The sequence below is a fragment of the Sciurus carolinensis genome, chromosome 8 (assembly GCF_902686445.1).
Source record: "Sciurus carolinensis chromosome 8, mSciCar1.2, whole genome shotgun sequence".
NCBI lineage: Eukaryota > Metazoa > Chordata > Mammalia > Rodentia > Sciuridae > Sciurus > Sciurus carolinensis.
The window spans coordinates 71725383-71744073 of NC_062220.1; the positions used below are offsets into that span (position 1 = coordinate 71725383).

At 32.4% G+C, this 18691-nt stretch overlaps 2 protein-coding genes across 2 annotated transcripts in view; one reads left to right on the top strand and one right to left on the bottom strand.

Annotated features, from left to right (window-relative positions):
• Positions 1-16546, top strand: part of Lrrn3 (leucine rich repeat neuronal 3) — a 34342-nt gene extending 17796 nt beyond the window's left edge. Inside the window, exon 2 of the mRNA XM_047562268.1 lies at positions 13807-16546. Within this exon, the coding sequence (XP_047418224.1) occupies positions 14165-16291 (2127 nt within the window). The 5' untranslated portion in view covers positions 13807-14164 and the 3' untranslated portion in view covers positions 16292-16546. The remainder of the gene's footprint in view (positions 1-13806) is intronic.
• Immp2l (inner mitochondrial membrane peptidase subunit 2) overlaps positions 1-18691 on the bottom strand; it is an 892224-nt gene that overhangs the window by 439204 nt on the left and 434329 nt on the right. The gene's annotated exons all lie outside the window — the stretch shown is intronic.

The following is an 18691-nucleotide window of genomic DNA, read 5'->3' on the forward strand; positions in this document are numbered from 1 at the left end:
TTAAACTACAAGTGAGGAATTATTCTAGCTAAGCACTGGAGATACATCTGTGAAAAAAAAAGAACTATTTTTATGAATGCAAACATTCCAGTGGAGGGGATAAGAAGTGAGAAATAAACCAAAAGCAAATATATTATTTCTGAAAGTATTGAATGCTATTTAAGGGACACAAGATGAAAAGCATTACTTTAGAGGGTACTTTTAGTAAGGGGGTTCATAAATCAAGTATTATTGAGTCGGATAATTAAAAATCAACTTATAAGCAAACATCTAAGATGTCTAAAATAATTTTAATACAATTTAACATGTCTATTTTCTAGTGATTAATTCATTAAATTTTAAGAAGTACCATTGCATTGTACAAAGAAAAAAATTCAGCATTGTGTATGCTTATAAAATAACTAAGACAAGAATAAACATGAAATATTTAGTAACAAATAAAATAATGATTCTGTACTCCAATTGTTTAGTAACAACTAAAGGGGTCAATCAAGTACATATGTGTCTGCAACACAAAGCTTTATGCATCATGGGCTAAAACAAAGGTGGCTAAGGATGGAGCCAGGAGTATGGAATATAGTTCAGGAGTCCTCACTGTCTATTCCTTTCAACTTTGGGCATCTCATTAAATCTCTCTGAGCCTCCCTTTGTCACTAATAAAGTCAGCTCAATAGCACAGGCTACCAGGATTATTATAAGAATCAAGTAAGATCATATATGGAAATTGAACTGAATTTTTACAATACAGCACATCATCACTATGAGTACTACTGTTGTTTTTATTGTTTATTGCAGTTGTTAATAGGACTTATAAGGATCTTGAAGTCCAGTAAAATATGTAAAGTATCAAAGACCCCCTCTATTCATGGATATTGGAATTAACTCTACATTAGAGAAAATGGTATTATTTTTATAATCTGTTTCTCCTTAAAACTGATGGGAGTCAGTTATTGAAGAAAACCTCAAAATTCTAATTTTTCAGCTCCATATTTTTAATTATCCTTACATGATTTAATTATTCTCATATATTTAAAGTATTTCTATTCACCAAAACAATACCATATCTATCAAGAAAATCTAAACACCAGGTATGATCACAGACATATTTTATTGTACTAGCTAGTGTTATGAATTATAATGAACAGAAATCAGATAAAAAGTTTTATTCTATTTTCAGTTTGAATCCTGAACTACAAGTCCACAGTGGTTTAACCTAATTTTACTGCATACCTATCTTTTAAAAATCTATAAATCATAAATATAATACCAAAATACAAATATAAAATACAAACAACTTTTAAGCATCAGCAAAAGTATCACTATATTATGAAATTAATGTTGAAAAAATTATTGACTAAATAAAGCAAATATCCTACAACAGACATTAATGGTAAATAAAATTACTTCACAAAATAATTTGAGCACAATGGAATGGAAAAGTTGAGGAATATCCCAGATCAAACTGAGTAGACTCCAGATCTTGAGTCATATAAATATGAAGTGAAAATTTCTTTTCACAACTCAAATATAATAATCAAACATTTCTTTTATCTACAAAAATGTATTAAATTCTAACCTCTGAAGTTATTATATAGCTTAAAACCATTTCCTTTTCTTAACCTAAGCTGATCATCTGAAACAATATCAAATTATTTGCAGAGACTTAGAAATTTTTCAAACTGGTGATTTGGCACCTAGTTTTCATCTTATTCATACATAAGATGAATACCAGGCTTCTAAGTAAAGTGTGAGCAAATTTACAACATTGTTTTGAAAGAACTATTTCTCCATCAAGATTTGGAACTCCTTTTCTATGATTGGTACAACCATGTGCAACCTTGAAAAAAGATGTAGAAGTGGATGTACTGAGCATGTTCCTCAACAGGAAGCTGCTGTGAAAGAGGTAATGCTAGCAAAGGCCTATATTATGCATTAACACAAAATTAAAATTTGGTAGGTATCACAATTTATACTGCTTTCTATTTTAAAGAAATGGCCATTTAGTCTTTTTATTTCCTCCCTTGATGTAGGTTCTTTAAGGAAATACGTACTTTTTTTAATGTCATTGTTTTCAGCTATCTTGTATTCCCCAAATGTTCATAACCCAGATATAGCCTAGTCTTTAATGATATAGTGATCAAATATCATTGGAAATTTATTAAAGTACAATTCCACAGAGCCCCTTATGAGCAAACATAATGTATATAAAATATGTCCCCTCGTATCACTAATAATTTTAAATTTAGGGAGTTCATGTCAAAATCTCACAAGGTCATCTACAGAAGACAGTCCTGCATAATTAATCCCATGCTAACAATAGTTAGGCCCCTATAAGATTAAGAGGATATAAGTTAGATGACAGTAAGAAGAAAACTCAAAGTTTTAACCTGTATATAACCTGCTTTTGATGTCCACATATGTAGAAAATAATGAAGCCTGACTGACCTAGCATACATCAGGAACTAATCCAGTCTACCCCTTAAGGAAGAGGAATGCAGCTCAATGATGGACTGCTTGCCTAGGATGCATGAGAACCTGGATTCGATCCCCAGTACCTGGGGGAAGAGGTAGGGAAGATTCCTCCAAAGTGCCACTAGGTCATTTCACATTAATCATTTGTTAACACTAGTGTAAGGGAAGTAGCCCACCGACCTATACAGTATCAAGTTCCCATTCCCAGTAAGATGAATAACAAGCACACAGATAAAAACACTGCCTCCCATGCCTTGTTTAAAGATTGCTTTTGAAACTCAAAGCTATAATTCAGGAAGCTTGTTTCAACCTTTCAATGGAGTTTTTGTTGTTGTATTTTAAAATCTTTCTTATAGTCCCTGGACACAAATATAGCAATACTGTTATAAGCAGACTGTTAAAAATATAAGGGGGAAACCACAGAGCATGAGGGTAATCTGGCACAATTTTGAAATGAAAATAGAAAATTCCTTTTTTGAGGCTACTGTGAATGGGGTAGTTTTCCTAATTTCTCTTTCAGAGGATTCATCACTTATGAATAAAAATGCATTAAACTTATGAGCATTGATTTTGTATCCTGCTACTTTACTGAATTCATTTATGAGTTTTAGAAGTTTTCTGGTGGATCTTTTTGGCTCCTAAATATAGAATCATGACAATTCCATGCTCAGTACAAGGAATTAACAATATAGACCACATCGGTATGATCAGTTCCTAAGAAAAAACTGCAGAAAAGCTTCATCCATCACTGAACTCCTAGCCGTCAGAGGCTGACCTATGGACACCTGAAAATGGGATGCTATAATTTATTTTCTTATTTATTAAATTTGAAGAAATTCTTTGACCACAGGAGCTCTTTTAATTTTACTTCCTTTCAAAATATTTTATTCTCCCTATTCTAATAAAAATACTTTTATTCTGTGTTGTTTAATAGCAATAAGAAACAATATTTCACTATAGAACAGAAACTGAACTACCTAGTGACAATCTACTCTGCTCCTGTCAGAGGAAATTTTCTACTGAAATATGACTTTGAGATCTCTGTAATCATATTGTAACTAAAATGTGCTTCATTCTCAATCTGTAATGTATCACTGGACTCTAGTCCAGAGCCTGTTCCTTCCCTTTTTTATAAATCAATGGCTCTGTGTACCAAACCAAGTTAATATTAGAGTACAAATATGAAGAAAACCTTTTTGCTATCATCCTTTTTTATGACAGTTGTTTCTATTTCAAAATCCATCTCTCCTGAGACTAGTATAAAAGTGTTTATTTATGGCAATCAAGACACAGTTTGTTTCTTTTTGTTTTGTTTTGTTTTGGTGTGTATGCCTATCATGTATACCCTAGGGAGAACAGTTCTTACAACATCAGAAATCATAAGGCAAGTTACTTTCAGTGTCCATAGAACCAACACAGACTAGAATAATTAGTTGTTTACTTCTTTTTTTATGAAACTATACTAGCGAAATAGCCAATGTTCAGGTGACTCAAAAGATACAGGCTTCAGGGGGCTGGGGATATAACTCAGTTGGTAGAGTGCTTGATTTGCATGCACAAGGCCCTGGGTTCAATCCCCAGCACCACACACACACACACACAAAATGTTCTGACAAAAAGATACAGACTTCAAAGACTTGAGATATTTGTCTGTCTTCTAATGAGGAAGAAAATGTGATTTAAAATTTGCTTGATAATCACCCCCCAAATGCTTTCATCTGAAATGTAAGGTAACTGAAAATAGGTCTACAAGAGAAATACATTTCCAAACCATCAAAATCCATTTGCTCTCAAACAATATTAAATGAATTACTACTATTTCATATACTAAATTAGAATTCCCCAATACATGGAGTGATGCTCACAGAAGAAATACAGACATAAAGATAGAAATAATGGCTTAGAAATATAATTTGTTTTGCTAATCATGTACAAAAATCAACTTCATATATAATGCTATTAATGAAGTGCTCAGTTGAGCAAAAACTATAATTAAAAACAAATATAAATCAAGTCTCTTCATAATGAGAAATGACAGTATCATGACAAGCTGATAATTTATGAGTATACAGAAATCACTACACCAACATGAAACACTCCTGGGACTCAGATTTCATTCCTCATTCCCTAAAGTCCGCTCTAATAAACAGACTCTTTCTAATGACAGCTCCATAAGAAATTTCTTGAATTTCATAGAGCATTACCAACCAAACTAGAAAAACAGTGAAAATTTAGCCTGAACCCCACATTTTTGTGAACAACTAAGTCTCAGATAACAATGTGATTAGAATTACTAGTGGAGCAAAACTACAGCCAGAAAACAGATTTTTTTACTCTAGTGTTCCCCACAACACCTAACTACCTTTTAAATTCCATTGCAGTAAAACTTTAGCAAGGGATAAGCAGCCAACAATAACTACAGCAACAGCAAAGGCAGTGCATCTCTCCAGTTGCAGGAAATACCTTTCCGAAAAAGACCAGAAGATGAATGGTGCTACTTTAATACCAACTTGAGAGGAAGTAAAACAAAGTGTTAAGGCATAGTTTTGGAGACAAAATAAAGGAATTTTAATCCATTTCTGTATTTAGATCAAGTATCTAACCCAGAAATTTCTCTCAAGTGGCTAGTTTACTCTCTTATTTCATTTACCACTATGTAGACATAAGCATAAAATGAAACAGGAATAATGGCAAATAATTAATTTTATAGCCTTTAAATGTCACAGAATGACTAAAATTCACTGATTCTAATTTGTTAATGGCATAGGGCCAGAGTACTGAATATAAACTTTTGATCAACTACAGAATACAAAGGTTAAAATCAGATATGTGAGCTTAAACACAGCCAATTGTTAGAAACCTTTTTGAAAACCTTTCACATTCACAGAATAATATCATATATCATATAAATATAGAATATGAAAGAATCTTAAAGATCTTGTAACCTAGTTTCTAAATTTTAAATTTTAAAGATAATTAATTTAAGACACAGGGAAGGAGTGGTGTCCTGCCCACAATTACAGAAACACCTTGTAAGTCTGGCCAATGTTTCTTAACACAAAGCAAATGTTCTTCACCTATGCCAATTTATTTATTAATAGGTCAGGAGAAGTTTTACTAAACCATTCTAAACATTCACTTGAAAGCTGACATACATAATCAATAATTAGGTTTGAGAAACAGGAAAATAAATATTTCTCAAGCAAACAAGAAGAGTCTTTTATAGGGATACATTTAGTATAACTCAACAATATCTTTGGGATATGGAACCTTCAATTAGAATTGAAGAGAGACTAAATTTTACAACAAGGGAATATAAAGTAGATAATGGGAGAACAGAATTTGAGTTTTTTATATAAATGAACTTAGCAAGCAATTCACTGTAGAAGAAAATGAAAAACTGAGTTTTAATGTAACCATGGCAACTTTCTACCTTCACCAATTTTTAAAACTTGAGTCAAGTATCAAAATGTTGCTGTTCCTCAGGAGTCTTTATGTTATAATAATGAGGTATGAGGAAGAAGGCACACTTTGTTCTTAATCCTTACCATTGTAATAATTCATATGAATGATGGTAGATTTTGAATCTTCTTACCCATATGTTTCCCCACTATTCTTCAGCTGAATTTTTAAAAGCATCACAAAAGACCATTGAATATTCAGGCTGCTACTGTTGGACACACAGTTCAAAGCATTCCTTCTCTTGTGCATCCACAGAACACCACATACACCTTTACTGTAAATCAAATCTACTGTGCAGCATTCTTCTTAGCTATTTACTCCTTATACAACTGAGGACTTAATGAGCAGAAATTTCACTCTATTTATAGCTACAAGAGTAGCTGCCAAAAGGTGGGTATTCAATCACTGTTTAACAAATGATGTAAAACAGATGAAGAAGCTTAAAGAATGAAAACCTCATTCCAAAGGGAAAGGTAGCTTTTTCCATAAAAAAGATACATATATAATTATCTCTACAAACAATTTGCATTTTTAGATTCTCAAATACAAAAATTACTCTAAAAAGAAATCTCAAGTTATGATGAGTGTCCACAGATATTAAAAATAAAAGATATAAGAATTCTTAAAATTGCCTTTTTTTAATGGATTAAGTTGGGAAGCTACATGCTGTCAGTGTACCATATAAAATGTTTCAGGTCGGTGGCTATTCCTCAGGCAAATTCTATGTTGGGGAGCCAATAGGAGAAATTAAATGTACTGTGAGAAAAACTGCAAAAGCACAAAAGGACAAAGGTATTGGGAAAATTCCAGTTTTAAGTGCTTTGATTTTCAAATTAAAAAAAATATAGTTCATAATCAACAACAACAAAAAAGCTCATTCAACTGCAAAACTACATTCTATCAATAAAAAAATATATAATTTTTTTCTTAAAAATCTTACAAAGTGGAAAAAATCAGAAATGACAGCACAGTGACTAAAGCTGTAGATCCTCCACAAATATTTATTAAAAGATTGGATAGATGAATAAATGAAAGAGGATATATGATAAGCTCTAATAAAAATGGACTTTGAAATTATATGATTTACTACTCAAATCATTTGAAAGCAAATTTATATAATAAAATTTATTGAGATGTGGATTTCCATTCCTGGTGACATTTCAATAACTATGTCTTTCAAACTTTTAAAATATTCAGCTATAATTTATTTTACTCTAATATATGAAAGATGTTGTCTTTAAAACTAAAAGATACAAAAATGACCTTCTAACATAGCTTTATATGAAAAAACAAGTGAAAAGAACAGTAGTTAATTATGAGTTTGTTCTTAACTCCTAAGAGTAGAACCATGTAGATTCATTCTTACAAAATTAAGTCTTTTACTAACAATGCATCTACTTTTGGTAATATTTATTTGCATATTTAAGGGGGGGAAACCCCAAAGCATTTTAACTCTATATTATCTACCTTTTATTCATTAATCTATTCATCACAATAATGTAATATCTAAGTCCATATGCTAGACTCCTTAGCATTTTCCTTAGCAATAGTCCTAAAACTTTTAAAACTCAAGTTGAAATATTATTTTTATTTTAAATATTACTTTTATTTCTTCACTCTTACGTTAAAACAAAAAATTCCTTAATAATTGAAAGGCATAGGGAAATTATGTAAGTATATCATATAATTATCTAATTAAACTTTTTTTTTTTTTGACATTTGGGAACATTTTATTTTAATTTATATTATTTTTTTCTAATTACTTGTACATGGCAATAGAATACATTTATACATTTTGTAGATCACACATAAATGGAATGTAATCTCTGGGAACATATTTTAATAATGGACACAACAATTTGGTTGATTGTGTTGCCGGTTTTAAGAATATGTACATATGCACAAGATAAAAGTATACACTTAAGATATGTGCAGGTAAATATGTGCCAATTAAAACTCCATAAGACTTAAAAAGTGGGGTGTATCCAAAGTTGATGTTAAAAATGCAATATAGAGACATAAATTAGTAATCCATAAAATGACTAGGAATTTATTAGCAAATCATCCATCTTTTTTTTTACTTCCAAAAATTTAATTTATTTAAGAATAATGGCTAATAAAAGTATATCTAGATTATATTTTAAAATTTTATACATGAATTTAGCAGATATACAATCAATTCTTTTTTTTTTTTTTTTACGTTTACATAGGGTAATGATGTTTCTTTTTTTTTCCCTTCCCCCCCACCCCTCCCACCCTTTTCCCTTTATACAGTCCTTCTTTCCTTCATTCTTACCGCTCTCCTTAGCCTAACTCTAAACCTAATCCTAAACCTAATGCTAACCCCTCCCACCCCCATTATAAGTCCTCATCCGCTTATCAGCGAGATCATTCGTCCTTTAGTTTTTTGAGATTGGCTTATCTCACTTAGCATGATATTCTCCAATTTCGACCATTTGCCTACAAATGCCATAATTTTATCATTCTTCATTGCGGAGTAATATTCCATTGTATAAATATGCTTTTTGAGCTTAAAAACATCTTCCACATTGTTTCAATGTGTTCAAAAAGGAAAAGCATCACAAGGAAGATGGGAGGAAGGCAGAAGAAAAATAGGAAGAGTCAGGGAATTTAAATTCTGAAAAAGGATTAAACTGGTCAATTTATTTTTAATGACATACTTAGTTTTGATTTTTTAAATTTTTATAGAGATGTACATCAAAAAGAAATGAAAAGCTCTTTCAAAATTAATACCATTATTAGAATTCTTATCTAACCCAAATCCCCAAATGGTCAATAGCAGAAAACATTTTCTCAGGAGTACAGCATGACTCTAAGGAACAACTATGCTTTTAAATTGGTGCCTGTAAAGTGAATCATTTTCTGTTTTGCTAATGGACACTGTGTATGTAATTGTGACATTCACACTTCTGAAAAAAATATGAAGGTGTATCTTTTTTCTCCTGATTTCTATTAACTGTGTTTATTCTCAGATCCTTAGAAACATTTTAAACCCATTTGATCACTATTTCATATGTTATCATTCAGTACAAATACTAACTTACATTTGTAAGTTAAAAACTAGCAAACCTTTGTTTACTGACTTGTAATCTGAGCTAAGGCCTAATCAACCAACTAAATGTATTGATATTATCAAATCAAATGTGAGCCGAACACCACCCCTAATAATACTAACCTATGATCTAGCAAGAATAATAATCTAATAATCAAATGTTTAGTAAAGGAAAAAAACTAACAGTTTAATGTCTAATAATAATTTAATAATCTAATGTACATTAGTAACCCAAATAGTACTTACTAATCTCATAGTTAGTAAGGGAAAAAAGAGACAAAACAAAAATGATTAAGAAACAAGTGATGGGTGACCAAGGAGATACTCAGGAAAAACTTCCTGACAAAGGGTTTTTATGCTTGAGATCACACCAAGGACCAAGAAACTCAAGAGGGTCAGTTCCCATAGACATTTGGCTTAGAAAAGCAGACATGCAGGCTGTCATTTCTGATGACTGTGATAATTAAGAGGTCCAATTGGCATCTCTGTCTCTGATTGTGTATTCACTAGTAAATTGCAGATTCATAACATATTTCCAAGTATATTTTTAAAACTGGAGCAAAAACATTGGAAAAGTAGATTAAGTAATTTGTGTTCTCTTCCCTCAGTCATATTTCTCATTGAAATGAAGGGGCACTTTGGTTTTGTACATTGATCCTTTGTGATTTTGACTCATATGACTCATACACTAGTCATTATTAGTGGATTAATAAAATTAATTTTCTCAACTCAAAACTCTGAAGACCAAGGTAATGCCAATTCTTCTTGAGAAGTAAAATAATTATACTATCTGTAAAAATTATCACATTTCTATTTATTCATGCTATGTAGCTTTCTAGAAAGTGGTGAAGGCCTAAGGAGAAATCCTAGGTGAAGGCCTAAGGAGAAATCCTAGGTTCTAATCCCATCCCACCTTTTATTAGCTGTGTGATCTCAGGCAAATGAGATCACAATAATTGTAAGGTCTCAATACCCTCACATTAAGTCTGGGAATGTAGCTCAATGGTAGAATGCTGGGCTTGCATGTACAAGGCCCTGGTTGTGATCCCAAACACTACCATGAAAAAATCAATACCTTCACATTAAAAAATGGGCAATAAAGTATCTAACTAACCTGCCTCACAAGATCACAAAACCATTGTTAATATAAAATAATAAATAAGAATGGGCTTTGAGAACTATAAAGCATTAAGAATTAAATTGTTGTTGTTATTATTATTGCTTTAGTATCCTGCAAGTATTCCATATCAAATATCCTATTAGTGAAAGTATCATGATAATTTCCACGGTCATAAGGAAAAGTTAATACTACAATAAAGACAGGTCGAACTTCTACATTCACTACTTCCCATTTTGACAGTTTCTTCCTATAGAGAGAGATAAATAAAATTTAAATTTGTTCACCACCATAAGAAATCTTGTCTCTTATGTTGATATTGCCCAGATAAATCTAGTTCAAACTGTGGCTATTTGCAGTATATGGCTTCATAAATAATGAAATGGGGTCAAGAAAGTTATTCTAATTAAAAACATATAAAAATTTTAAAATTTTTACCAGCCAGAATAATTTCTAAATAAAAGGTGACATTATTAGGTTAATATTGTCTCCAAAAGAATACTGCATGTTTAATATTTCCAATCTTCTGGTTAAATTAAAAGAAAACAGTTTCCTCCTTGTTGGAAAAGTGAATTTAAGAAATTAATTAGCAAAAGCTATAGCTCCTCAATTCTCAACTGAGTGATTTATGGAAACATACAGAAATCTATTTTGTACTCTCTATGCTTTGTCTCCATTTTGGACATAAATAAGCAGTAGATGTCTAAGTTTGTTTTGTTGTGTGTTTTCCCCATACAATAAAGACTGAAAAGCTTACTAAACAAAACAACTATGTATAAGTCATCTTTTTCACCTCTAGCTATTTGCCCAAAAACTGGCACATAAAAGGTATTCAGTAAATGTCAATTGAATAAATTAAAAGGGTAAACCACCAATACCATAGCTTGAATTTTAAAGTCTAATAATCCTTTGCATTTTCCTCAAAATTACTTTGGGTTTTATACAAAAATACAGGCAGCACACTGAAAGTTAAAGCTTAAAGTAAAGTTAAACTTACTGAAATTAGTAAATTAAACAAATTGAATTGCTTAAATCATATTAAAATGATACATATGCAAATTTATTAGAAGAATGAATTTAATGGTTCATTCAAAGCAATTCTTTTGAGTATCTACTACATTCTAATTACCATGCCTAGGAGTTAGGGATGCAAGTCAAGGAAGCTTCATGCTCTCAAGGTGGTTTATTCCTAGCAAAGGAAAGCATTGGAGAAAATACTGTCACAGACATGTGCACTAGGGCCATGGGACCACTGCAGGGTGGAGAGGGTGTAGCTAAGTATAGCTACAGGAAGAGATTATGTGGACGAAAGTCTTATCAGAAAAGAGACGCTGAAGTGAGGTTGGAAAAAACAGTGAAAGATAATTTAAAGGAAGAGGCAAGAACTGGGGAAAGCACCAATAGCTCTAAAGAGGCTGAATGCAGGAAAATGGCAGAAAATGAGGATACATGTAGAGAAGACCCCATAGACTAAACAGGATCATCGGGAATTTTTAGTAAAGAATGCACAGTGTTACAGTTCATCCTCAAGGGTCTTAGAACCTAGTTATAATAGAAGTAACAGCTGGAATGAACATTCAGTAAAAAAGGGAACTTAAGGTCAGCAAACAGATGAAGTAATGAAGGAAATAACAAAGATACTGCTATAGTTATCTGAATCTTCTGACTCAGTTTTTACATAAAAATCACATTTCTGAAAATAAAGGGTAAGAGGCAAATTAGATGTACTTTGAGCTATAAGTGATTCATGATTTTGAGGAACAAAGTTTTTTCTTTCTATTTAAAAAAAGGAGAGTTTCTGTCTCTCCACAGTGACTGCATACCCAAGTACATTTAAGTCTGTCAGTGAAGTACCCATCTTGGCAACAATGCTGTCAAAATTATCATTACTGGGGAGAGTAATTTTTAAAAGGAACAGTGGTAGAGTGCTATGGCCATTTTTGCTAAAAGGCAACAAGTCCAAGGAAGAGACTAGTCACACCCTTGAAGGGTGAGCTCAGCAGCAGTCCAACAGAATTGAGTATGTAGCAAAGTAGCATGGCATTTTAAAACACCCCTTGTATCAGACTGCAACTTGGTTCTGGAATTGTTTATCTCTCAGGGATAAAGACATTGGTAGCCATTTAAAAGAAATATCTAAGTATCTGTTATACTGAAGTAATAAGTTTTATTGTTTGTAATTAATGGAATGTAAATTATTATCAGGGATAAATAAAACAGTCAAACATTATTATGAACTCCAGTTGTGGATAATAATGTATAGTCATACCTGTAATAAGCTATTATTAACATCATCCAAATATTGCCAAGTTCAAGTCACTTTTTATTAGTTCATTAGAGATATACATAATATTGGGGTTCATTTTGACATAATTATACAAGCATGGAATACCATTTGCTCCAACCCAGTACCCAGTACTTCCCCTTTCCCCATTTTCCTCCCACCCTCTGTTTCCTTTCATCTACTCTACTGATCTTTCTTCTATTTATCTATATATTTTTTTCAATTAGTGCATTGTGGATATACATAAAAGTGAAATTCATTGTGGTTTACTCATATGTGAACGTAAGAAAGTTTGGTCAGCATCATTTCACTGTTCTTCCCATTTCCAAAACTCCTCTTCCTCCCTCTCAATCCCCTTCCTCTACTCCACTGATCTCTCTTCTATTTTCATGAGATTCCCCTGAACTACTTATATTATTTCCCCCCCGTCATTTTGGTATACCTTCTACATATGAGAGAAAACATTTGACCCTTGACTTTCTGGTCCTGACTTAAATCACTTAGCAGTTCTATTAATTTAGCTGCAAACACAGAATGATTCCATTCTTCTTAATGGCTGAGTAAAACTCTATTGTGCATAAATACAACATTTTTTAATTCATTCATCTGTTGATGGGCATGTAGGTTGGTTCTATATCTTAGCTATTGTGAATTGTGCTTCTATAAACACTGATGTGCCTGCATCTTTATAGTATACTGATTTTAGATCTTTTAAATACCAAACAGTGGGATACCTGGGTCATATGGTATTTATTGTCCGAGTTTTTTGAGGAATTTCCATACTGTTTTCCAGAGTGATTGTTGTACTAATTTGCAGTGCTACCAACAATGTACAAGTGTATGCTTTTTCCCACACCAAGTCACTTTATGCAAAGGAGATTACGAAGAGAAGCATGAATGAAAATGGGAATTCCAGCTAAATACCACTTCTTCTAGTTCATTTAACAATCAATTTGTGTCTCTAAATACTATATCCTAGGATCTAAGAAACCACAGTCTAACTCATTTGATTGTACTAGAATAATAATATTTCCTAAGGGGGGGAAAAGTCAATATCATTGAAAGGTTGTCTACCTGTCCCCCATTACTAAATGGTAGAGGGAATAAAAAATATGATAAACAAAATTTACGGTATAAACAAGTAAAGAATTGAAATAACAGAAAAATCCTGGAAGCATCTTTATTAAATTTAATGAAACTTCAGTCTTCTAAAGATTAAATCTCTGAGCCTATCCCATGCGTAGGCCAAACCTCAGGGTCAGTTGTAACAAGGACAAAGCCATCAAAACTTACTGAAGGAACTATTTACATATGAAATAATTAGTTAATGAACATTGTTTTTTCCCTTGTACTAATTATTTTTCTTTTTTCTTTTATTCTTTATTTTATTGTATTTAGCATAAGGCTGCTATTCCTGCAAATACTGACCAAGCATGGGATTTGAATAGTATACTCCTAAATAAATGAATTGCTCAATTTCCTGTAACCATCTATACATACTCCATCTTCAAAAAATTCATCAATATTATATCATTAAGGAAATAGTGACCTTCTTTTCTCCAATATGTATGACGTTTTTGGACAAAGCAATTGTAGTACTCATACTTATTTCTATGAAGAAAAACTCTACAGTTCTATGGCATTCATCATTTGACAAATACAAGTGTTCTCCTAATCAATCAGCTATTATTAAACTTACTAGTAGTGACTGTGGAATCCTTAAGGGCCCATTAAATTTCTGAAGAAGAAAGTTAAGATGAAGGACATGCCACTCCAAATTCATGTGCTACTTGGCCTAGCTATCACTACACTAGTACAAGCTGTAGATAAAAAAGTGGATTGCCCACAGTTGTGTACATGTGAAATCAGGCCTTGGTTTACACCCAGATCCATTTATATGGAGGCATCTACAGTGGATTGTAATGATTTAGGTCTTTTAAGTTTCCCAGCCAGATTGCCTGCTGACACACAGATTCTGCTTCTACAGACTAACAATATTGCAAAAATTGAATATTCCACAGACTTTCCAGTAAACCTTACTGGCCTGGACTTATCTCAAAACAATTTATCTTCAGTCACCAATATTAATGTAAAAAAGATGTATCAGCTCCTTTCTGTGTACCTAGAGGAAAACAAACTTACTGAGCTGCCTGAAAAATGTCTGTCTGGACTGAGTAACTTACAAGAACTCTATATTAATCACAACTTGCTTTCTACAATTTCACCCGGAGCCTTTATTGGCCTACATAATCTTCTTCGACTTCATCTCAATTCAAATAGACTGCAGATGATCAACAGTAAGTGGTTCGATGCTCTTCCAAATCTAGAGATTCTGATGATTGGAGAAAATCCAATCATCAGAATCAAAGACATGAACTTTAAGCCTCTTATCAATCTTCGCAGTCTGGTTATAGCTGGTATAAACCTCACGGAAATACCAGATAATGCCTTGGTTGGACTTGAAAACTTAGAAAGCATCTCTTTTTATGACAACAGGCTTATTAAAGTGCCCCATATTGCTCTTCAGAAAGTTGTAAACCTCAAATTTTTGGATCTAAATAAAAATCCTATTAATAGAATACGAAGAGGTGATTTTAGCAATATGCTACACTTAAAAGAGTTGGGGATAAATAATATGCCTGAGCTGATTTCCATTGACAGTCTTGCTGTGGATAACTTGCCAGATTTAAGAAAAATAGAAGCTACTAACAACCCCAGATTGTCTTACATTCACCCTAATGCATTTTTCAGACTCCCCAAACTAGAATCACTCATGCTTAACAGCAATGCCCTCAGTGCCCTATACCATGGTACCATTGAGTCTCTGCCAAACCTCAAGGAAATCAGCATACACAGCAATCCGATCAGGTGTGACTGTGTCATCCGTTGGATTAATATGAACAAAACCAACATTCGATTTATGGAGCCAGATGCACTGTTTTGTGTGGACCCACCCGAATTCCAAGGCCAGAATGTTCGACAAGTGCATTTCAGGGACATGATGGAAATTTGCCTCCCTCTTATAGCTCCCGAGAGCTTTCCTTCTAATTTGGATGTAGAAGCTGACAGCTATGTCTCCCTTCACTGTAGAGCTACTGCAGAGCCACAGCCTGAAATCTACTGGATAACACCTTCTGGTCAAAAACTCTTACCTAATACTCTGACAGATAAGTTCTATGTCCATTCTGAAGGCACACTAGATATAAGTGGCATAACCTCCAAAGAAGGGGGTTTATATACTTGTATAGCAACTAACCTAGTTGGTGCTGACTTGAAGTCTATTATGATCAAAGTGGATGGTTCTTTTCCACAAGATAACAATGGGTCTTTGAATATAAAAATAAGAGATATTCAGGCCAATTCAGTTCTGGTATCTTGGAAAGCAAGTTCAAAAATTCTCAAATCCAGTGTTAAGTGGACTGCCTTTGTCAAGACTGAAAATTCTCATGCTGCCCAAAGTGCTCGAATACCATCTGATGTCAAGGTATATAATCTTACTCATCTGAACCCATCCACTGAGTACAAAATTTGTATTGATATTCCCACCATCTATCAGAAAAACAGAAAACAATGTATAAATGTCACCACAAAAGGTTTGGACCATGGTCGAAAAGAGTATGAAAAGAGTAACACCACAACATTTATGGCCTGCGTTGGAGGCTTCCTAGGGATTATTGGTGTAATATGTCTTTTCAGCTGCCTCTCTCAAGAAATGAACTGTAATGATAAACATAGCCATGTGAGGAATTACTTACACAAACCAACCTTTGCATTCAGTGAGCTTTATCCTCCTCTGATAAACCTCTGGGAAGCAGGTAAAGAGAAAAGTACAACCTTGGAAGTGAAAGCAACAGTGATAGGTGTGCCAACAAATGTGTCATAAAAACAACCAACTCAACTAACTTCAAAGAAAAGCTCAAGACTCCAGTTGCATTAAAAAATAGGCAGAGAAACATAACTTTCTAGAAGGGAAGTTAAGCTTCACCAATGCTGCTCCTGACCAATGGAAATATGTACAAGTTCAACATTTTAATTAACTGGCTTCAAGGGTACTGTGGCAACCAAATAAATTAATTCCATTTTCTAGAACTTTCATGTAACTTTTATGTCTGGACAACAATTAAAGTGGACAAAAACATTTCTGTATTTTTTTTAAGTATATAAGAGTAGTTGAACTGAGCAATACCTCCTCCTGTGTTGTATTACACATATTAGCCACGAGTTTTTGCAGTGACCAGATAAACTTGAATTGACACGTGGTGTAATAAAAAGGACAAATTATGTAGAGTAGACACAGTGAGTATGTGGACCTCTTTTATAAGGAAAAATACATTTTGGATTAAAATCAATTGCTTTTGTCTTGTTTTTGTTTCTTAATAAAGAATAATTTCTGGGAAATATCAGCTGATCAGGTATCATTTAAATTACCACTTTTTCAAAAGTGTTTTTCTATAATGAAATTTTGAATGTTAAGTATAAAACACTTATTGGGTTATGTGACTACATTTATATAATGCACACAAATGGATTTTAGAAAGCATTTTATCAATATTAAGAGGCAATAATAATATTGTTTTTAATACTTTAATTATTGACTGGACAAATCCTCCAGGAAATTATATATTCACTTAAAGATTTTTCTTAACAAGTAGTATTTGGAGTGGATTTAATTATTACATTTGGATAATGTAAATCTAATACCTCAGTGACTGAAAGTGCTATTTCAATAATTGATAGTAGCTCAGCTTTAGGCTGCTTGCTTTGCAGAAAATATTGCCAAATATCAGCAGGACTTATGATCTAAATGTAATTTTTCAAATCTCTATGATTTTAAACACATAATGCATTTCACTGATATAGAGAAAAATAATAATTCATTATGTTGCAAACATAACAAGGAAACAATATGTTCAATTTCAAAACTACGATTTTAGAATTTTGCTATAAAATATATTGGATTAGTAGTAAAAGCGTGACAGGTACAACTTCACAAAATTCTACCTTTAATCTAATTCACCCTACTGTAAAAATAACATAATTCAGATAACTAGAGTTCATTAAAAACTTAAGAAGACTTTAAGTAAGAAGAAGTTTCTGAAATTAATGTAGAGTAAGATAAAAAAATTAAATGTAGTCCTCTAAGACTATATTTAAAGTGCTAAAAAACAGCTTACAAAATTGCAAATCATTGAAAACAAGTGCCAAGAACATTACTAGCTATTTAAAAATCTTATATAAGTAATGCAAGAATTTCACTTTAAAAAAAAAAACTAAGACCATTGAGGTTTTTAGTCATTTTTACAAACAAAAACAGAGTCTAGCAAATTAAACATATTTTTGTATAAAGGAAACAGCCTGAAATATTTTTCAAAAATCTAAGATAATAAGCCATAGTTTTTATAGGCATATTGCCTATCTTGACAAAGCCACACAGTTTCCATGTCAATTACTGTTGTGTTTGTTCATAATCAAGTGTCTAACTTCTCCCAGTAGCTTGATGCTTATTATCAACATGTCACTGCTCTGTAAACATTTCAGCACTTCAGTCATATCTATTTATTAATATTAATATTATATACATTTCTTTTGTGATAGCATTGATAATTTCAAATTAAATTCTAGCTACTTTTGACAATGTGAAGGTTAATTGTTATGAACTCTTTAAAACAAAAAAACAAACCGTGTTAATTTTAACACAACCAAAATATGGAACTTACTAATTCAATGTGTTTCCCAAATTTTACAACCTGATGAATCACTATCACACAGAGGCTGACATTAGAATTTATCAGTAAGACATGCTCATACATCACAAGAGGTTTCAGAACCACGGACAGGACTTTTTGGAGCTCAGCTATTTGTCAAAGATATAGGAGCTGAAATAGGACCTGTTAGGATGCAGGTATTGTATAGGTCAGCAAGAACTTGATCAGGTATCTTATATGTTATTTTTAAATCTATATGCATGAAGAACCATCAAAAATATATCATAGAACTGAGAATGCATTTTGAGTTACATATTTCCTTTGAAACTTATGAAAAGCCTTCTGAAGAGACATCTAGTAGTGAGTATGGAAAGTAAGTATTTTTGTTACAACCAAATAAATACAGATGCTCAAAGCAAGTAATGGTTCTATTTATTGATTTAATTTTAATCTAAAATGCAATAAGAGAGAAAAGATGTTTGCTTCAATGTTGAAAATACATATACCCTAAGTTACATCCTTAAACTTCACTTAAAATTAACTACTACCACTTGCCAAAGTTCTCAAAGCATGTAACT